General features: G+C 39.1%; 1 protein-coding gene across 2 annotated transcripts in view; it reads left to right on the forward strand.

Annotated features, from left to right (window-relative positions):
- Window positions 1-5,731: 5,731 nt before the first annotated feature.
- LOC140673636 (protein O-mannosyl-transferase TMTC1-like) overlaps window positions 5,732-23,985 on the forward strand; it is a 141,330-nt gene continuing 123,076 nt past the window's right edge. For both annotated transcript variants that reach the window (XR_012048079.1, XM_072906720.1), the window contains exon 1: window positions 5,732-8,211. Coding sequence is in view for 1 of the 2 variants with exons in the window: in XM_072906720.1 (XP_072762821.1) it covers window positions 7,889-8,211 (323 nt within the window). In the remaining variant the exon portion in view is untranslated. The remainder of the gene's footprint in view (window positions 8,212-23,985) is intronic.

A 23,985-nucleotide genomic window follows, 5' to 3' on the forward strand; every position in this document is an offset into this window, starting at 1 on the left:
TTTTAAACATATATAAGTATTGCAAAAATTCTTATCATGGAGACTATATATACATATACAAATAAGATGATAGACATGTTTTATCTGGGAAAAATTTTACAAAAAATGCAAACAGCGATCTCTTAAATTATACGACAATCGTATATGTCAATGAAAACGATCCGGCAAAGAGACAAACGCGAGAGAACCCATGGATGTACATTAAATTACATTGTTCCAGCCGTTCTCATTTCGCTGCTTGATTTATTGTCGTGTTACTTTAAGCGACGTTTTAAAGTATTACATGTCGATCCTATATTTTTATGCCGCACATTTGTATCCGCTCGCGTTCTCTCGTGTAAATAATGTAAAACGGGCGAGATATTTCGATCGAACAAAAATATGACGGACGAAACGCGTCTCGTAAACCGTTTTTGCAAGCCGTGCCCAGCTCCATTCTGCTTGATCCTTTATGAAATGTTGATGCCTGTCGTCGTAAAATTTCAGAATTGAAACCATACGGTCTGTTCCCTGTATCAATACTCATACTTTAGAGATACGTGCCGTATCTATGCTCTTTTTCGCGGGATAATTTGCTCCGCGGGTCATTAAAATATGTTCGTAGACACGTTTCATTAATTCGCGAACGGCAATTGATAATCGAAGCTCGTTTCGGTCGCCGTGTCGGTTGACGTTCGACAGACTCATTAACCTACGAGCTTTCCCGAATCCTGTAATTGATTTACGACTCGGAATTCCACGCTTCACATTCCGTGCGAGTTATTATCGGCGCAGCTCGCAACGGCTATTATATCCCAAGCATCGTATCTCCGAAATTTCAGAACGAACTTAACCGGAGGTAAGTAATTCGACAAGTTTGCTGTAAGACTTTATCCGGTTAGTCCAGCATATCTTCGTCCTCGTTCATAAAGTCCCTCTCGCCCTGCCAAATCTCAAATTGCTAAGCTACTGATCGGAGATTACGGCAGCTTGCGATATAATGTCAAGTCAATCACAAGGAAACGGTGAATTTATTATACCGAATTCAGCGTATCCTTGTTTGGTCAGCTCTCTCGAGAAGCCCAAAATCACCTGCACCAGCAACCGTGGCGTCGTTTGCGCGCGCGTGCGCGCGCGTTAAGCCGCCTCGTAAGCTTCACCGCCAAAAGCCGTCCGAACGGGATCGGTACTTCACATCCGATCCGTTTACCGATGCGATTATATTGATCGACCGTGCCCGGCCGTATCGTCGTGTAGACGGATCTCCGAGCGCAAAAAATCCACGCAGATCTACGCTCACTTCGAAACGAAAATGTGATTTCGCCAGACTTACAGCGACAGTATATTATGCTCAAAAGATAGAATGCGCTTTTTTGAATTTCGAGCTAATCTCGTGTAACTCCCTTTCGATGTCCTCCTTCCTGAAGCCGCGCGCGCGCTCGCGAATAAACTCGTAATTAAAATCGTACTTGGTCGTTCGCGTGTATTCGCCGGTTGGACACGAACACGTTCTGCGAGAATTTCAGCTGACGCGGAGAGCTTTCTTCTCATTACATTTATCTAGTCTTCTAGATTCTCTTTAGATTTACTTTACTTATCTGCAAATCGTATCACAATGCAAATTGATTTAACGATAGATTGCATGCTTTGAAAAACATTGAATATTAATATATTTAAGTTTGTTACGACGTAATTTTTTTTTTTTCATTAATGTAAGCAATTTTAAAATCATAAAGTCTCCGCTAAAAAAATATGAATATTCAATTTTATTAACAGAATGTAATATATGGTCACTTTTGTTACTGCTAAAGCAAGACTTGGAGAAAAAAATTTCATTAAACTTAATACATGACAGAGTTAGAAGTTTTCACAGTATTTGCCAGATATAATTATTAAGCTTGCAGCGCAAAGCGATAGCGTTAGTTAATATTTCCACGTACTGTGCAAAGAGCACTCTCTTGTCATTCGGGTGGCATCCAAGGGGAGTAAGGTAGAACCCGAAACTCTACGCTCGAAATCATTCCAAGTTACCCGTGTACCGTGAAGGGTGTCGGGTAGCGGGGTAAGATCCCGATTACGTTCTACCTTGCTCCGGCTCGTCGGCGAGATTCCTCCGACAGTTGTAGCTTCGGGAACGTCTACGCCCTTCTCTCGTAAGCCTGCGATCTTGCCTACGGTGGACTAAGTTGAGATAAGGGAGAGAAAGGAAAAGAGAGAGAAAGAGAAAGAGAAAGACCGTAAAGAGAATGTTTTTGAAGCATGTGGGCGGCAAATTTATTTTTCTCCGGATTCTCTCGCTTCGTCACGAATCTCGTCAATGCATCTTTCCCACGAAAACGAGACGTTATCGAAGATTGCAGGCGCTGTCTTTTTTAGCGAAATAGCGACTGGACATCGACATGAAATCCACCGAATTTATTTGCGGTGAATATGATAGCATTCGTTACACACGTATCGCGTATAAGTCAGCGCGATATACCTGATATCGTTCTCCATTCTGTGCGGTCATGTGTGCATATATGTGTGTGTGTGTGTGTGTGTGTGTATATGTATTCTATAGTACATTGCTCGAGTGCATTAATTAAATACATTCCTCTCTCTCTCCTGCGGCGCTTTAATCGACCCAATATCCACCACCTTTGATTGTCCACAGAGTTGTCCTATTGTGGCCGGCGAAACGGTCTCTGTGTCGTACGAAACCTCGTGGGCGGTGAGAGTTGTTTTGATGAAGCCGCCGTCGTCCGAATTCATTAACGTGGCGTTAACGAGTTTCGTACTTCTCGCGAATCCCCGTTGGGGCGTTGCAAGTGACCGGCCGCTGATTTTCGCTAACGCACGAACGCTGAGCTTTCGGACGGCATTATTCGCAATGTCGAGGGGGATTGCTCGAGCTTGAGCTACTCGATGTACGAGCTATACGTTTTGCATGCTCTTTCGCGTTCGCGTGCCTCGCACCACGTAAGGATTATAGGTATTATTTCTCGCGTCGGTTCGCGTTTAAGATTACGGCCGCCGATCGATATACGGCACGGTTAACATGTGATTTCTCGCAGAAAGCAATGCGCTTTCAAGTCCAAGATGCTATCTCGCATCGAGAAGTCGAAATATTTCACGAGATGAAGATAACCGAAGCGATTTCACGATTCGACGATAAAACAGACACGGGACGGAAGCGGGACGCGTAACGCATTAACAAGAACCGAGGAACAATGAATACTTTATGCGAGAATTTAAATAAGGAACCGACGGACGGGTACGGATCAGACTGTGTCTGAACTGTTTTCCTTGAAACTACTGTACGAGAATACGAAACGCCGCCCAAGCTATCGGTTGATCTTTATATCTCCGGCAGCGAGAAAAAGATAGCAAGAGGAGAGAAAGAGGCGGCGAGCAATTGCTCGATACGCCACAGCGTTTAATAAATGAAAGCGCACGCGGAGGGCAAGGAAAAGCGAACACGGACGAGACTTGCCTTTATCTTTATTTCAGATGAAGTCGTTTCGTACTTCTCTCTCTTCTTTGCCCTTCGGCAAGCTCATGAAGAGACCTGGGTCCGTACTATACCGTCCTTACTTACGAAACACCGACACCTTTTCACGGTCGTTGGCGGACCTTGCTCTCATGGGGCATCGACGGTGCCGTCGTCGATTAGGTGCATTATTAAATACGGTCAGAGATGGTGGCAAGCGTTAACCGAGTATAACGAAGTAGATAGCGCGCGAACGAAGTCGCTGAATATTCAGGCGCTACGAGAACACTATATTTCAGTGCCGTCTACAGACGTTTGTTTCGCGACTATAAGTTTCTAGTTAGAAACTTCCTCTCTCTCGGCAGAGTATAAAACCAATTTATACTTCAACGAAAAGTCCACAAAGAAATGGTTTAAGCGCATCATCTTCGCGCTCCACGGCAAAATCTCGTCTGTCAGATCGAGTCTTTAAACGTTCCTCGACATTGCATGTTAATTATCGCCTAATATTGCACTTTCAACAAAAGTATGTAGTTTAAAACAAAAAAATAATATTTAAAAATGAGAAAATATATGAGACATCACAAATGTATGACAAATTCGATCTGAAGAGAATAAAGATCGTATGTGTGAATAAAATAGTTATCGTGATTAATCGTACTGGTCTTTTTTGCGGCGAGTAAAAACTCGTTAGGAGTCATGCGGGACAAGACCGCGTTCCTCCGACGCTTTGAGTGCGGAGAACCATTAACCTGACACGTAAGTGGCGTTTTTCGTTCTATAGGATCGTAATTAAAAATTCTTGTGTAGTTTGAAAGTGGATTCATACGGAAGTTCAGGGTGCTGGCGGACCAAAGTTCCGTGCTTGCTTGCGAATCGTGGTACTGACGGCTACTCGGACCCATTACACCAAATGATCATTAATTGCGAACTCTGGGTACATTATGCGAATTACTTGAGTGACAGTCATGTCTCTAATATTAAGTTTCTTTGTAGAAGAATGCTAGGATCTTGCTCAATTATAACTTCCTGCAGAAACTTGCTTATTAGTGATAAGGATAATTCTGATTTATCTTACAATCATTTACACTCGCACAATTTATACGTTGATATTTTTGTTGCTTCATCATCTTTTTTATAATTTAAAGGTACAGAAATTAACTTCTCTAAATTAATTTCGGATAATTTTCTATATATGTATATCAATGTATATATATGTTTCTACATTATTATTTTTAAACTCTAAACAAATTAAAATGCATTTTTTCGATATAAATATTTCTGAACAGAATGTATTAACTATATAATCCTACACGTTGAAACTCTTGTATGCTTGCACATAAATCATTACGGATGAGTTATTATTACGTTTACACTTTAATTGTTTTACTTGTGATAATGATTTGACGCAATAATTAAAATTATATTATACATACATGACTGTATCTTGATATGATGTAATTTCAATTTGATATATGTTCAGAATTGTGATGGCGCGCGATGTAGCCAAATTCAATCATACCATGCAGCATCACTTCGCCACTACGGGCTCGTTATCGTATCATCATCGTTGGTAACGAGCTCGTATCGTCATTACGTTCATTGATTCGCGAGCCGTGATTCGTTGTATTGTTAGATTCGAGATATTCTCATAACAACTACAGATAATAAACAGTTGTTCTCCATCTTTGTTATCTTGCTCGTAAGAATCAGTGTGCTTTTAATTGTATATAGTACTAGACGTAGCGCGATGAATCCTTAAAACTTTGTTATAATTGAATATTTAATTTATTAAAATGAGTGTGAGCAAGTAAAAGTTTGCAAAGTGGAGTAATTAAGACCATTAGATAAAACACCCATTATAATAACTCTAATAAAATTACTTTTTTTTATCATTTCTTGATGATTATTAAATATATATATATATATATATATTTTTTTTTTTTTAAGTCAATTTATATAACGACTGTTAATTTCAGCATTTTTTAAATTATTACAATGTTTAGCTGATAGTTTAAGTTTTGAATCACTTGAACATAATGTGTTTTTGGAATGATATTCCGGCAGGTAAACCATAGGGTAAACAATGTGATGTCAGTAGAGTCCAAGGTTGAGCAGGTGCTGGCAAACGCGAAAGAAGAAGAAAGGGAAGGCGCACGAGAGTGCAGGCAGGAGAGAAAGCCCCGGGGGTGGCTCGTGCGCGGGCGCGGCTTTGCGGGTCAGAGTGCGTCGGGTATATAACCGGGCGGATGCCGTCGTCCCTTAGTCTCGCGCTTATCGTCGTCGCGACGACCCCGTCCGAGCTCGACGCCGACGCCGACGCCGATTGTCGTGATCTGTGACGTTCCGATGACGTTGTGCGGTGCGTACCGATCTGCACGTCTTGTCGATCGGTAAAATGCGCAATAATAGATGACAGATTGTCCAGGTGTCTGCGATGATTCTATCGTTAATTCGTCATCATCAACTTTTGACGATATTACCGATCAGTGAGAAAATTCCGTTTTTACCTTTACAATAGCATTTAATCATCTCTGATACGAATTACGTGTTATCGCACGAAAATTAAAAAGTTATAATGAAAGATAGAGCAGTCACGCAGAAAAAGATAGATGGTATGAAGCTACCGTAAATTTCAAATAAAAAGTTGCGGTAAATTCGAATGATTGAAGCTATCGAATATCTATAATTGAAACTCGTTCATAATTTCTATCTCACGAAATTTTCTCGTCCCTCGCAAAAAGTCACTCGGTACGAATCGGCGCGTATGAATAAGACGATCGTTGAAAGACTATCGCTGGAGCATTTGAGAACGCCCGACTTTTCGCTCGAGTGTCATTTCACCAAAGGCAAATAGCGAGAATCTGTGAGATCGTTGAGGCATCAAAAGTTTGAATCCCGGGGATCCTGGGTTACAGATCGAGCGGAATCGGGGGAGGGGAAAATTATCGCGATACTTGTCCAGAGATTGGATTCACCGGAGGTGAAACCGGAGGAAGACGGGGAACAAGGAAGAAGCGAGCAAGCAAGCGGTAGCGGCGCCGGGAAAAGGGATAGAAAAGCGCACAAAAGTGAGGGAGAAACAGGGGGTTGGCGGGAGATGAAGGCGCTACCGCGGAGGATTTCAAGCCATGCCCTCGGCGATATAGGAGCCGCTTGTATAGATCTATATGCACAGTAAAATTGTGGCGACGTAGGAGTTCTCGCTACGAGTATCTGGGTCATACAGCCGTCCTCTCGGCGTTGTGTAACCTGTTCTCCATAATTCTACGAAATTCTCTCGATGTCGCAGCAAAGTAGAGCATCCATTGACGATCTCGAGGACTTCTCACTCTTAAGAAGGCACTTGAGAAACATGCCAAACTAGAACGATAAAAACGATATAATTGATAACTACATATTTGATATAAGAATACAAGTGGAACATAAAATTAAAGCATAATTTCAATTCGTGCTTGCGTAATTGAAATTACGAGAAAATTTATCCAAATAGACGGATAATGCGCATATACGAATATACGAAACATCGGATCGCAATTCGTTTCGAGACCGCATTTTACAGAACCATTGCGTTAATGTCACTTAAATCGCACGCTAAGTGAGCTATAAGTATGTCGTGTTTCACTCTGCCAGAAGAATCCGTAATGATCCGTATGAATCAGTGATTTGCGACTGTATCGGTACCGGTTGCGTGCGCGGTAACGAGCTGTTACGTCGTTACGCGGTTACATAAAAAGAATCCACCTAGGTTCCCCATGGGGACAATTTCCGAGGAAAGTCCACGCGCAAGGGCTATTATCCGAGTCGTGTAGCGAGCGGTTTGCGCGCGAAACCCTCTGCTACCCTTCAACTAGGACACGGTCGGGCCGGCCCGATAAATAATGAACCCCCGCAGTCATTTATCAAGCTCACCGCGAGACGAACGAATGCTCGGGATATCGTTAAGGACGGTCTAAATGGGAGAATCCAACGCGAGGCACCGGTTAGCACCGCAAGATACCGCGTCGTATTGCCGCAAAAGTTACGCAGAAATCGTGTCCCCTTGATTCGATCGGGAGCTTACTCAAAAGTCAATGTGTTATCCTTAGGCCTTCACGACTTATCTACTCACAAGATTATCGACAAAAATAAGTACCGTGAAATGTGCGCCGGAGTTTGCGATCAAAGTGATACTAGTAGCGACCCTTAAACATCGAGAAGACGCTACACGTCTTGCCGACCGTGCGATCTCTCTCCTGAACGCTCGTTTTAGAAATGCGAGAGTCAGCTGATTCCGATCGCGATCAGTGTAGTAAGACCGGGCAGTGCGATCAAATTTTGCGCAGGAGATAACGACCGAAAACGCACGATTCGCATTTTGATGACAGTGATCGCGCTTCGAGCTTTGCGATTCGAACGAACGTGAGAGCTTGTCTCGCGTATCAAATAGCGCCGAGTAACATGAAGCGACGGAACAACGGTACCTCCTGCTTCTGTCAGACGTCAGCCAAGAGAGGCGGGCGCGGCGGTTGCAACGGGACTGAGGTGAACGAGCCACCCGGATGGTGCATCTACGCGGCGGTCGCGCTCGTCGCAGTCGGTTGCTATCTCAATGCACTCGACTGCGATTTCGTGCACGACGATATACCGGCAGTGGTGAGGAACAGGGATGTGATCGGCGAGGCGTCCTGGAGCAGCGTGCTCAATGACGATTTTTGGGGCACGCCGATGGAGAGCATCAATAGTCACAAAAGTTATCGACCGTTCACCACTCTGACATTTCGGTAGGCCAACATTTCTCTCACATTTATCGAGTTCTATACATATAGAATTATATATAATTGTAGAAATTTGATAGAGAGAGGATCACTTTGGTTGTGTGATATTCAAGACAACTGCGAAATGACCAGATATATCGTACGACAACAAGAAATCAAATTATTGTCGCATGAAAATATATATTCGATTTTTATTTTGAATATCATGTTCCTTTATTATATCATTTCTGTTCTCTTTTTCTTTCGCGTTTTATTCCTCTAAACTCTGACCTCTTAGAACAATCTGTTAAACAGAAAAGTGAATACAATTCGGTGCACGACCATTCGTATAAAATAAGACAGCAAAAACTTGTCTCGAGAAACGTGTCTGGTTGCCTGACGTTCCAAACACATGGCACGACCACGTAGCTCGCAGCAACGGTATCCTCCGTTCTTACCGAGACATCCAGAGAATCGTGTATGTACATATGTATATATATATATATATATATATATATATGTATATAGGAAGGTATCCCTATTGCAATTGGAGAGATGCACCTTATGGTAGTACTACGAAGAAGGGCAAGAACCGTTCTCTGACCACGACGGAGGCGACCGAGCATACGATAGTGTGTGCAGTAAGCGTGTCGTGTAGAGCACACGAAACTTCCACTCCCTTCGTCCACCCTCCCTGTCCGGCCACCTTCCCCTGCCGCCCGCTCCGCCGGCGATTTGATGCATGGATACCAGTTTGCCACTCCACGTGCAATACTGCATATTGGCTGGTATTGGACGATCCATCACGCCGCAAGACACCGGCACATCGCTCATCCACCCTTAACGCTCCAGATGCTGTTGCCAACTTCGACGAGGTGTGCGGCTGCGGAACGTGCTACGCGCGGGAGCGGGAGGAAAGACAGCAGGGAGGGGATGAGAGCATAACGCCTTCACGTTTCGCGCGTTATCGGAAGTGGAACGCATCCATAATCCTTGGGCGGATGCGAGGACGCCGGCGCTGCGGTGCGCCGCTAACCGCATTCGTCTCGTCGGGAAGACGAGCCTTTAACGATCCAAATCGCCCCTGACGCGCGAGGCTGCCTTTATATCGCGCGCGAGGCGATACCCGGTATCTCTCATTGTTGCCGCTAAGCGATTCGAGTGGAGGAGTAATTTATGCACGTGCGAAAATGCGCTATTTACGTTGACATGCGGTTAAAAGGATAAGCGAAGATTTATGCGTTAGCCGTTTAAGGCGAGAGAGTTGTCTATTGAGACGGCTGATACATTATACAATACTTTCGTCCCTTTGATAAACGTAATGTGTAATATATATTTATATATATATGTATATGAATGTGTGTAAGCAAATACGAATACTTTTATCTTATTCAATAATCTATTCTAGCATTTTATTACGTCTGCGATAAAAGGAACTTGTCAGAAAAAAGTCAAAGTCGAGTATGTTGGATTTCCTTTGTCCGTCGATAGTTCGTTTCGATAATTCTTTCTGTGCGGGCAATCATGCTTTGAATTGCCGGTATACCGGGTGAAAAGCTTTGGGCAATCGCGTGTCCCTTCAACGAGCGTATGTGTGTCTCATTCTTTATCCTTTTCAGCTTCTCTTTTCGTTGCACAGTTTCTTTATTGCCGCGAAACTCTGACGGTATTCACTGTATGTCGCTTTGAGGATTCGAGTTTTCGGATGAAAACGCACTCGGGGACGACCCCGAAATCCGAAAGTTCAGAGTACATTTGTGGCAGTTGACCCGATGCCTTCGGATCGCTCTAAAGTTTCCCAGAGATTCCCGGCTGTTTCCTCGAAGCGGCCATCGTATTCTGCCGCGTTCGCCTATATAAGCTTTTATACGCTTCATCATCGATATCATCGTACGATGTAAAGCTTCCTTCACGATAAACGTGGGTAATCTTGTACTCAACATACGTGGCATATCATATCATTAGATCACATCAACGATCGTTCTCCCTGTATTTAATTCTCTGTTTGATAGCTTTGCGGACGCTTTTGACACGACGGGTGCTAATTGAGATGATATCAGCTGTGCAAACGGCGTATCTTATCGCAAAGGGGTATTTGAAAAGCAGTTACCCACAGTTATTTGCAGTCGGGGAATCGCGTGGGCACGTATTTGATAGGAAAAATGGGATTTCATGCAGGTTGTACGTATTTCAGCTACTTCGTTTCGCCCGGAAATAATTTACGAGTGCGGTCGAGCGTGAGTCTTTGCCTCGGCCGGCGGCGGCGGCGGCATCGAATGAATAACGCAGAAAGCTTGCCGAGCGATTCGTTTCCACGTTTGTGAGAGAGCGAACTTTACGAGAGAGTTGGAGACTATGTTAGATTATTACGACCGCAAATAGAAACTGACCGTGGAGTACGCTCCGCTAGCGTATAGTTCGATAAAGCACAAAGAGTGGATAAAATCAAATAACCCCTTATTACTGTTGAGGTTGAGAGACTGTACAGGTGTCCAATAATGCGCAGCACTCGTTTATTGAGTTTGCGCCAAAATAGACTGTCCTAATTCATAATGCCCTACTCAATATTTATGAGTATAGCTGCCAATGCTTCAGAAGATTGGCGAGACGTGCGAGTTAACTATCGCTTTTAATTAAAATTGAAAAAAATTTAAGGTCAATTTGATGTTAAATCGTGATATTTTTTCTCCGTGTGAAGTCCGATGTGTTCAAGAGTGATTATTAAAACTCTGCAAAACGTTAAATTTATATTTATTTTTTAATCAACACGGCACACTCATGTTCACGCGATTGTCCCATTGTTTACGTCAATTTAAGTTGAGAGAAATATTCTCAGCGTGATGGAATATTTGCGGCTTCATTATGTTCTTCTCTAGCGGATTTGCCAACGCATCCCTTCTGTACTTTGATAATACACATTATATACACCCACACGCTTCCGCTCACCGAACCCTTCGTGCTCGTATAATGACGATCGATACAATCGCGTTTACTGTAAGTTAGAATTCATATCGTTTCCTCGGAGATTGTTTTTCAACTCATCATATCCGGCCAAAAAACCAGCTGGTGCCCGGCGATTCAACTTAACAATAAAATCATGATGATGGATCTCCACTGATTTTTCCACCATTGCGACTTTAGAAGTATCATCTAAACTTACATAATTTGCGTCGATTTATTTGCATATATCATACCGAAACACGATTCGCGAACTCTAAAGAGAGATCTCTTTTTCTTCGCGCTCTTTATATTTAAATAGTCACTTAAAGACATTAAGTAACGTCATAAAAGATCTCGTACAAATAAGACTCAATCGATCGTTCATTTAAGATTTACTCACAAATGTTCTCTTTTACTGGCTCGTTCGTGCAGTTGTTAGCATTTTACTGACATTGCCAGTTAAATCACGATCAGTGACTAAGTCCGCTAAGCGTTAGCCGGTGATTTATGAGACGGTCGACAGTGGCGATGGGCCGCGTTTTGCGGCCGTCCTCTCTCTGTGAGGGAATAATTATTATTAAATTACTTAACTGGACACACACGCGCATGGTGGAATCTCGTTCCGCGACATTACTGACATGCATGAATGATTGCATTGCAAATTCTAATTTAGACGTGTGATATAGCTTTACATTGCACGACACACACACCTCGCATTCGATTATGTTCACCGTGATATTTCATTTAGTCTTGTAGCTAACCCTCGTCATTGAGTTAGATATTGGGATATCATGTTATATACTGTCACTGTTTCTTTGCAAGGAAATGTGAAGGAATATATATTTATCTACAAGCTATGGAAATACTATAAAATTGCAATATTATTGAAATCTTGGCGATATATTATTAAGTTTTGTTAGTTTCCAAGACACGAATATGCAAATCCGTTAATTTTCATACATAAAACTATTATCTAATTACATCTTAAATATTCCTGTGTAGCATTAAATATTATTCATGAATGCAAGGAAATAAAAATTTTTATTCCGCCTAATGATATGGAACGTTGATACTTTATTTTAAACAAATTATGACATACACACGTAATTTTTAAGAAAAGCTTGAATTTTTGCGTCTCATATTAACATAATGTTATTAGGTATCAAAATAGCTATATTACCAATATAATATTGCATGTTATGTAATTGGTATACGAACAACGGAAGGAAATCATGTAGATTGTAGATCTATAAATGTGTATACGCGAAGCTTGATGCACGCGCTTCGACGACGTAGTGGTGTTTTGGTATGAGTTTCAAGAAAGAGATATCGCATCCGAGTGTACTTCCACTTCAAAAGTGGGCATTTCCACATTTAAGTGCACCGCGTTTCCTGCTGATGTTCTTCGTTCATGGCGGATAGAGAGAAGTTCTTCCCGTTTTATTTGAGTTATTCGGGCAGGACAATTTCATGAGCGAATTGTTTAGTCCAAGTATGTCCGGGAATATGACAAGCTGTGCATGTCGATGCGAGGTGGGACATTCTAGTTTCAAATGCGACAAGAATGTACGATTTTATGTATCTGTGAATATTCTCTCAATACGATCGTGACGAGGAAGCTGGAACGCGCATTTGTCGTCTCCGAGACGTACTACTTTCGTTTATTCGATCGACGTACTTTGACTTGTTACAGGCTATGCTTTATATACAGACGAGGATTTGCAAATTTAGAAAAGAAAAAACAACTCTCATCGCATTTTAAGTTTTACGAAAATGTAATAATTATTCCATAAATATACATCTATTAAAAGTATATATAAAAAATGCTTGAATATTTTGTAAGATATTTTTATCGCGCTGTAGAAATCTTACAAATCGAGGTTTTATTAAGAATCATGTTACTTTTCATAGTTTTAACGAAAAGGCTTTAATTATACCTGGACAACTTATCTGTGTTCGAATATATTAAAGCTTGTTCTTGACATTCTATGTAACGTCTCGCGCTCATTTAGCCGTGAAAGCTCATTTCCGACGTAACAAAGATCGTAATACTTCCCCTCGATTAATCGTACAATCGAATGGACGTGCGCCATTAAATTTTTGTCGTTTGATAAAAGCGTGGCCCCGTGATCGAGGAAGAGTGAATTAATCAGGTGCGAGGTACAGGTGGTAGAAAAGATAATTCGCTTCCGCATGGACGCGTCATTAGATTCTCGGGGCGCGTTAGCTGACTCTATATCACTGTACTTCGTGCCGTGCAGTGATTCATCTGGAGCGTTTCGTGACTCTCTCGTGCCAGAAACGTGCCGTGAGCAAGCGCTGTAAACTCGCCCACTCGATGGTGCGCGTATATTAAAGAACGCTTTTGTCGGTTGTGCGCGCGCCGAGCGTGCCCGAGTAAGTACATATGTATGCACAAGAGAGCGTGGTACTTTGTGGGTTTGAATACTTTATTGAGCCTCTGTATGGATACACATAATTTTCATTGACCCCGATAGACTGCGCGCGACGAATGCTCGGCAGAGCTTGAGGGTATTAATTAATGATTAGGCATGGCTCGGTTTTCTCGTCGAAACTCTCATTATTAACGTTTAATTATTACGCGCTAATCATTACGCTGCTATACGCTGCCTTGTTTAATACGGTTAATTAAGCGCCGGCTTATAATAGATAATTATCGCTAAAAATATAATTTGTCTTGAAATATGAATCAAAACCTAGATATCTAAAACCTGGACAGTGATTTTTCAAAATTTTCAGAGGGATATATATGTACAATTTTCAGAGAATTTTTTAACTTTGCTATTAATTATGGATTATTAGAAATTTGGCTGCCTATCCTATATTGATAAGTACCAAATAATGTGAATAGAAAAATTTTATCAACGTATATCGCATGGAATTCATTCATCAGGATTAATTAATTCACTAAAAATATTGTAATTGAATATATGAATAGCGCACTAGAGTTAATTACATAACTGTAAAATAACTCTCACAAACTGCATCAGCTTTAAATGTGCGTGCACACACATAGCTCAACTGAGTTATGGAACGAAAAGCTTTGCAGCCTTCTCCGTGCTAGATAGTTAATTACTTAATTACGTCGTCGTAATTAGTTTACGGTTCCAAAGTCGAGCGTGCTATAGTTACTTGATTGACGTATCGCCATAACAATAAATCGCTTCCTTACGTGTGTGAGGGTGTAAAGGCGTTTCTCTTCGCAGAAACTTGATATAACAAGTTGACAAAGTTCGTAAGGATTAATTTATGCTATTTATAAATAGAATTGTTGAATATTAAACATTATTCTTTGTTTATATTATATATTATATATTTTTATCTACTGTGCTCTATTTTTTATTTATATTATTTACATTATATATTATTTTTTTGGACATTTATGATGTGTGAAATTTTCATTAAAAATATTAAAAATATTTCTTTTACTTTGCCATCTGCGATGTACAATTAAAAATAATGCACTAAATATTCAAAAAATTTAATTTACGACATGTACCTATACTTAATTCTCTTGTGCAACGGACAAGACTAAATGGTTTTATTCCTTCAAGCCAATTCAATTTTAAGCGACACCCCGAGGCCTTTAACTTTCTAAGTTTCAATGCAAAAGAGTTCAATTACTTGCCTTTGTACGGCACGAAGATGACATCTGAGACGTAAGATAAGCTATGATATCCACTATAAACGATTTGCCCTTGTTCAAGAACAGTGCTGGAAAGATGATTCAATTTCCAAAGTAGATGCGACAGATAGACAGAAATGTGCATTTTTAAGGAAAATAACAAATAGTAACTAAAATTATGCACAAATATTTTGAATATTTTTACATTTTTAATGTATATATAATTATATTTGTATATTTTTTTTGTATGTTTTCTATTCAAGTGTTTGTTTCAATTAACGTTTTTTTTTTTGGATAGTATTGTACAATATTTGATGTAGATGTATGGGACATAATAATCAAAGATGTGCTTTGACAGACTCGTGTTTTCATCTCTTTTATTTTTTATGTGCATCACATACTTTTAACTATATATGACGTACTTTTGATAATACGCATGAAGGTGAAGAGTTTTTTTTCTCATTACATTGTCGAGAAAAGTCGTGTTTTCACGCAAAAGTGTTAGACCATTTCTTTATTTGCATTTCTTTATCTTGACAAAGCCTGCGTCTATATTAAGGTCGAGAATGTCAGAGAGAGAGAGAGAGAGAGAGAGAGAGAGAGAGAGAGAGAGAGTAAAATATGAAATAATACAGATTCGAGATAATTGATACCTGTTCGCAATAATAATTGGTTCATTGAATTTCATTAAGCATTGAATACTCTCTGATTTAATCTCATGTTGTTGACACTGGAACAATGAGTAATCAAGAAGGAAATAATTCATATGGAAACTTACATGTTTGTCATGATTACGTGATTATAGTGTATTGTGTTGGCTTATTTATTATTGCGCAGTGACTTGTAAGAATTCTGGTCTTTGAATTAGACGCCTTGTGTGTGAAAAGATTTTTTTCCATTACATTTTTATGAATTTTCTGGTGGTAGCCGTCAAAATATACGGATTATTATTATTCCAGATACGTACAATCATTTCCTCCAGGTATACCAACCAATATTATTCGAATATCTTACGTTTTTCATTTTTTGAATTGTATTTTTAATAAAAATACACGGTAAAAAACATTTTGTTGAAATTTTCTTGTGTAGAAATATTTGTATTAAATTTTTAACATACTCTTATGTTAATATAACATACTGTCGTTATGTTATTTTAACTTTTCTGCATTGAGTTAACATTCACCGTTTCTAAGAGTTAAAACAACACAATAATAAATAAATCTTACACATAATTCACATTTTTGTGTTAATTTTTTACGTATTATTTGTGTTATTTGTTTACATATTTGCCTTCTGTTAAATTAACATTGAAATTATAGTGGATAAATTGGGACACGAGAAATGTGTTAAATTTAACACAAAATTTTTTACCTTGTAGTCTAGTACCATTATTATTCATAACAATGTTTGTTGGTAGCTTAACTTACATTGTAGACAAAATTGATATCATTAGATTTGTTATTATAAATAAAATTCATCGGTTCCACTAATTATTGTTTAGTTGATATAAAACTAATAAAAAAAAAGCTTGTGAGAATTTATGAAATTTGACAATAAACGAGATAAATCAAATTCAATTTTTTTTCTTTATTGTGTATAAAATTGAAAGATAACTTCCAATAGAATATAGCGGCGCTCGAAAAGACTGATAGCGCAGCGGCTGGGAAGAAAAACAGACAATGGACAGGGAAATGTAATAGAATGCATAAAGCAAGTGGTATACGTCGTGGTATATATGATGGTATTGTGATATTGCAGTGGTTTGTAAAGTGGAGAAAGAATTGCCAAGGTTTCATACGAAATTTATACACACGTTACATCATCGCAAAAATAATATAATAATCTTTTGATTTCATGGCTGATTTTTGCGAGACACGCCAATCACAATGAATCGTACTTTTTCCTATTTCCTGTGGTCCGGAGATCTCGTTCTGGGAAAATTGAATCCAACGTATGCGATAGCTGACGCGTGCCAGTTTTCTCTCTCTCTCTCTCTCTCTCTTTCGACGTTTTTCCTCATTCTTTTTTCTTTCGCAGACGCAAGCGACATTTCATGGTATTACTTGTATCGCAGTAAAGCCCGGCAGAAGCGAAATGCCGTAACGTTAATCTCGAGCAATCGTAAACCGAGTAATATAAAATGTATGGCCTCTCTTGTCGTTGTAATTCTGTGCGTCGGTCCAACTTCCGTTTTACGTTATCATTTCCGCAACCCGCGCGATATTGAGTCACTCGAGACGAGAGCTTCATTAAGTATTACAATATAGTAACGGCCCTTCTTCCATTATTACGCTGTATTTTGTAGCGTCACCGCCTATCTCTTTCCCTGCCTCTCACGTAGACCATCCTCGCGCGCGTGGTGGAATAACAGGGCTGTTAAACAGACAGCGTACCGAGAGCTGTTCTCTTAGGGCTGCAAATGCAATGTCCGTAATAGCGGGCGTCATTATGACTGTGGTAAGCAAGACGTCAAGAAGATTAAAGAACTATGTTGCTCTTCTTTCTATGCTGTACCGAGAAGCTTTATTCTTTACTCTTCTCTTAAAATGTTGTTTAAGTGAGTTCTGAGCGCCAAAAATAAATTCACATTGAAAATTTCAAGAAAAAAGCGGTAAAATATATATATTTCTTTTCATATGTAACTCACATAATGTGAATGTTGCTTAATAAATCATTTGTTCGTAAATTACTTAATCATTTATGGCGAGTTTGAATTGTAAAATTGCTATCTTTTGTGCTGTAGAGCGGTTCATGTATATAAATAACATTATAAAATATTTAAAATATGAATTAAATCTTCTTTAAGTCTGTGAGTTGAGAGCGCAGTTTATTTTCGTTTTTATCTTCTCTTTAGTAACTTGAATGGAAACGTTTAAAACAAACGCGGTAAGGTCGCCCGGTTTTCGATATAAAAATCGAGTAAAAATCGAGAAAAATATGGCATACAAATTTCATTTTTTTTCCCAGCAAACTGAATACCACGATAATCGCGTATTGAATGAATTATGTTCTCTCATGAATCCATCGGCACATTTGCTTCGGCATTCCAGCATCGATAGAAATACGAATAGCGAGGATGATTTATCCGAAGAGAATCGGCGCAGTAAAGAGATTCTTCGTAATAGCAATGGGTTCCCTAATAGGTCCATCCTTACGGAATGGTTTATTGGTTGTCAATATTCACCACCGACTACTCCGTAATGTCGTACACTTGGGGCAGAACAGATTGCCTCCCTTTTACCGCAATGGGACCGCCAAAAACACGGCTCTCTCAGTAGCCTTTTCGACCCGCAGACATCATTCCGTCCCTCGGGAAGGATATGGTTGCGGTAGGGAAATGCAACGTGCTATCGGAATCGAGAATCTTCCGTTATGGTGATTGTCGGCACGTGACGGATTCGCATTTTGAATGTGACTGGTCGTCGTGTCCATCCACAAATACGCAACTAGCTTCCCTATCAGTGTTTTCGATAATAAACCGGAATTATAGTAAATTAGGAAACACTTGAACTCTAAATCACTGTGGACATTTAATCGCACGATTCGATATTGTATTTTAGTCATTATTTTATTTATTGATAAAAAAGTTATTTATGCACGAATTAAAGGAAAGAAACATAAGTTCTTATTTAAATTAAACCGTACATAACTTTTCATTAAAGTCATTTTATACTTATAATTTCTCATATTCTTAATTAATTGTTTACTTATTATTCATTATTTTATAATAAAAATACTAAGAAAAATCTTAAACTATTTGTGCTGTAAAGTGGTTTATGTATATAGATAACATTATAAAATATTTAAAATACGAATTAAATCTTGTTTAAATCTGTGAGTTTAGAATGTAGTTTATATTGCGTTTTTACTTTCTCTTCAGTAACTTGAATGGAAACGTTCAAAAAAACGTGGTAAGGTCGCCCGGTCTTCGATGAGAACAGGGATAGAGTTGGGGTAGCAATTTACGTTTAACCATCGCCAGGGCATAATCTGTTTAAACTCCTAGAACAATGTACGAAGGGCAAAACGTTATCTACGGAGCTTAGCGAGGCTCAACACTCGCAAACAGTAAAACACGAGTGGACAGGAAGGTAGCGACGACGAGGACGTTGCCGGCATCGTAGCTTACATCTCGTCTATCCATTACTCCGATTGTCCTGTTGTGTCACGCGAGATTTCAAGAATTGTTTGAGCACCCTCTCTCTGTCTTTTAAATAGGTTTAGAATTGAAACTATTGAAACTAAATGCGAAATATCAAATGACTGAAATCTTTAGCAGAAATCTCTGAATGATAGTTTCAACTGGACTTTTTATTCTCAGAGACAAGAAATAATATATTTGATATACAATGTGATACCCATTAACTTATACCAAGAGTTTAATTAGAAGTTATATTTCAAATATTTTGCAATTAAAATAATGTATGTGAAGTAAATCTAATCTATTTCTATAATTTCAAATGCAAAGAATGAAATAAATCTTAATCTTTCATTTTTAAAATTCTACTAAAAATATGAGTTTATAATTTCGAAGTATTTTTATTTACACATCTTTTCTTATTTAATTTTTTATCACATAATTATATTTAAAAAAATATATGTTGATAAAAAATTAGGCGATGCTAAATTGAGTATTATGAAATTCGCCAAACGTTAAGAATAAATGATTAAACGCGTGACAAATGCGAAACTAAATAGTTTCGATTTCGAGGCATGGAATTACCTCCGGTGGTTAGAAGATAAAATCGACGTGGTCAGCTGGATTAAGTCTGATTCGATTCTAGCGTAGCGTAGTCCCATGCCAAGATCCATTTCCTTCGCAAGGGTTGGCCGTTTGCGAATTGGGCCAATATTGTCGGCGACTATTCTGTTCGTAAGAAATGGAAAGGGGTCAGAAGTATCATCGAGAGCTTCAATTCCCTAAATTGATAGTAAAATTATGTAGACACGGAGAAATTCAACCTCCCAATTTTCCCCTGTGACTTGTTCGACAAAATTAATTTAGAGCATTTATTAAGTCGGCAAGATGTCGATATTATCTGACATTTCTAAATGGTTTTCAACAGATTATATTTGGCAATTTCTTTATGGAACAAACAAAGAGTAGAAATTTATAATACTATAATTATTTTATACATTTTTAGTAACATATTTGCAGCTTTTTTCCAACAATGATTTAGACTCATATTGTAATACGTACACGGTAAAAAATTTTGTGTTAAATTTAACACATTTCTCGTGTCCCAATTTATCCACTTTAATTTCAATGTTAATTTAACAGAAGGCAAATATGTAAACAAATAACACAAATAATATGTAAAAAATGTGAATTAGTGTAAGATTTACTTGTTAATTGTGTTGTTTTAACTCTTAAAAACGGTGTATATAACCTTAATGCAGAAAAGTTAAAATAACATAACGACAATATGTTATATTAACACAAAAGTATGTTAAAAATTTAACACAAAAATTTCTACACAAGAAAATTTCAACAAAATTACAAAATGTTTTTTACCGTGTATGTATATCAATTGAAATTGAAATGTTATACTACTTAGTTTGCAGACAATAATTGTGCGCAAGATTATCTCAGTGCATCCAAATGTTGGCATACGACAAATCATGAGATCGAATTTCACTTTATCGTTACCGTAGAAATCTGGAATCGATTCGATCGACCAATACCTGATACATCGCACGTAGTCTAGCGTGCTTACTACCTCTCGACACGCCACCATATCATTGCGCGCTTTAGAGATCCTGTACACATACACGTATACACTCAAACACATACATATATCCATATAACGCCAATACCTAATCTGAACTGGTAATTGTTTTTGTACTCTCTGTGTCAGGCAATTATTGGCTGATCTGGAGAGGTACGTAATCGATTATCTTACATCGCTTCACCGTACATGTACATTACACGTACAATTATATTGTACATTTTTACTATATAACACATTTATATAAAAAAAATTCTTGACAAGTATTAACATCGTCTAATAATTAAAAAAAAATATAGCGTTATGTTGTCCAAAGCAAATTCATGGTGATCGTGTTTCCACCATGGCGCTTTAAAGTCTAAAAATTAAAGCAATGCGACGTGGAAAATGAAGATCGTAAACATGAATATCTTAAATTTAATGCGTTTCGCGCAGCTTCCGCCAAAGGTGGCGACGAAGCAATATTTCGTCGCACAATAACATCGTATTTACGTAAGCAAATTCCTAGACTCTCATCGAGAGAGAGCTTTCGAAGAAGAATTTGCATTCATTTGGAAGTAGCTTATATACCAGTTGCTGGAAGGGGCCCGTTCCTTTTTCATGCAAATTCGAAGGACTCCGTCATCCCGGAGGGGATTTCGAACTCCGCGTTACAAAGTAGCAGTTAACTTCTCTTTTGCATGCCCGTGCAACTTTCCGCCGCAACTTCAGAAATGTTAAAAATATGGACAGCACCGGTGCGCGTGTGCGCGATGTTCCATACTTTTCACAAGATTTATCAGCTGCCGTCAGCGGAATTAACGCATCATTGTAGTTTTCTCGCTTATGTATTTTAATGCAAAAAAATGTATCCTTTTATAAATCATTTTGCCTAAACGCATGTCACCTAAAAATACGCCAAAATCGATCGGAAATCTCGGTGCATCCTTGCCACGATCCTTTAATCGCCCCCGTATGCGTCCAATGGATCTTCATATACTTCCTGAAATTTATGGATGCCGGGCCCACTAATCAATGCCAGTAAAAGTACGGCGGAATTGGAATGCCGGAGAGCCGAAGCGCAATCGAGTACGGCGGAATTCGCGCTCTCTAGGTAGTATACGGCTATCCGCGAATCACAATGAAACCGGCAATGACGTATGACATCGTTTCCGGGCGGTCGTGGAGGAACGGAGAATGAAAAGCACGCGGCGGCGATATCTGAAACGTGTTTCGCATGTACGCGAGAATAACGATCCGGCCTCTAACCCACGGCCGGTGCCTCGATAATTGGATGCGCGTAATTGGCCGAAATGGAGGGAAAATGATATTCGCTGGCTATCCATATCCATTCTTGCGTTTGGGCTATGACGTAACGTCGACACGCTTGTTAGACAGATCTAACGATCGATCGATTTAATAGTTTTAATCAATACACATATATATGTATATACAAAATATTGCAAACGTCGCTCTCACATATTCAATATCATTCATTTAAATATATAATGATGTGTGTGTGTGTTGTGGGCGCTAATTAATTTACAATATTTAGAAGAATAAATTCTAGTTTTCCTGATATAATTCGCCATTCATTAATATTTGCCGCATACATGAATCTTTTTGATTCGAGCTGTAATTTTGTTAAAGAAAAAATTGTCGAGCAAGATTGTAATATATAAATCGCAACAGACTTTTTATCATGTATTTCCGTGTATAGGAGAATTCAGACTACCAAACTTCGCGGATTATGCTAACGAGCTTCTATTCCGATGTCCATTTTAACGAGTCCCACCGCATTATTATAAGTTCCGCAAGAAAGTTCGGACTTCGTTTAGAGCTGGAACCGTTTTGTTCGAATGTTACATTTTCCGCTGTTCCCGTTTCGTCGCGCTATTAAAAGACATTATTCCGGCGCTGTCGTGCCATCGACTGGTCCGTGTTATATCTGTGATCCTCGAAACTTTTTCGTCGTTTAAACAAGTCGATTTGGACCCAGGCATCGTAAAGATCCTTCTCGTCCCCACGTAACATCCCACATCGCCATTCAAATTGGTGAGAAGCTCGAAGACATTGGAACGCGATGATGTGCTCCACGTTACTCGGATCGACAAACATAGCCAGAATTGGAATCTCGTCGAAAATCTCGTCGAAAATCTCGTACGAGGACGGGCGTTATTCGATGTACGATAAGATTGTACGAAGATTGTACAAGAGACGATAACTATCGGTTTTCTCGTCATCGAGCTATCTTCTTTCGAGTTTTCCGTATTTTCGTGAATCTAGTAAATTCCCGCGCACTTATCCAGCATCGCAATAAAATTCTTTATAGACATCCAATTGTTCCTTAACTATAAATTGCGAAATTACTTTGTCGAGATATGGAAAAAGTCTTGGAAAATATTTAGCGCTTACTGATTTTTGATTACAGATCTAGCATTTTGTTTTACCCATCATCTTCGTAATGAACGAAGTTACATAAGCTGCTAGCGTGAAAGGTTTTCCGCCTCACCGCGAGTAAACCGGCGTTTGCTGTGCACTTTTCAAAGTAAACTTTTCGCGGCGTCAACAGCTGTCGAGAAGTCCCAGTGCGAAGTAATGAATTTCGCGAAGACAGCCCGACTTCGGCTCTTAAAGCGAGCGAGGGTCGGCAATAAATCTCGCAGGGTTGCCCGGCATGCATCCAACAAATCTCGGCGGCGCACGGCAAGATTTTCTCTGCCGGCAATTCGAAAAAGTGGAGTCGCGAAAAAAAGCTCTCTCTTTCTCTATTTTTTCTCTGCGCATTCCCGAGACCGCATTCGATAAACTCGGATCGTACGAACGCTATACTTTTTTTTTTGTTTTACTGACCGCACGCCCAAAATTGCAGCTTTTTCGAATTTTTAGTGGACACGGTTCTATTAAAAAATAATTTTACGCTGCTAGAAAGCTATGTGTCATCGGTATTGCGTCGACAATGAATTCTTTTGACGTAACAATTTCGGTCTCACATAGCTGGCGCATTTTTCGAAAGTTTTGGGAGATTCTTGCTGCATCGTTAGAGCCGGTATATGCGTTGGGTATGCTTTATGAATTTGATTAATAAATGGAAACTGTGCGTTTATATAAATATGACCGAGTTATATATCATGAGAATTATATTAATATAGCAATGATAATTGGCTTTAATGTATCTCTTTAAATGGGTTGGAAATATGTGACCTGGATTTATCTAGCTTTTTATGTAATACCATCACTCTTTTCAAATAAAACTCCAAGGCAAATATGTAAACGCTGCATTACTGTGCAATTGCTGCAACAAACGGAAAAATAATAACCCTTTAACCATTATATCATATGTTATTGACGTCAAGCATTATAGCAATTAATGATAAAAATTATAATAATGACGGAATACGAAAGACAAAGAAGTATTATATTATATTTACTCGAGAGACAATTTCTCTCAACGAGTTTCAAATCAATTTCTGTATCTCGACCGTATAATATGCAAAGTTTAACCTG

Source organism: Anoplolepis gracilipes, chromosome 1, assembly GCF_047496725.1.
Source record: "Anoplolepis gracilipes chromosome 1, ASM4749672v1, whole genome shotgun sequence".
NCBI lineage: Eukaryota > Metazoa > Arthropoda > Insecta > Hymenoptera > Formicidae > Anoplolepis > Anoplolepis gracilipes.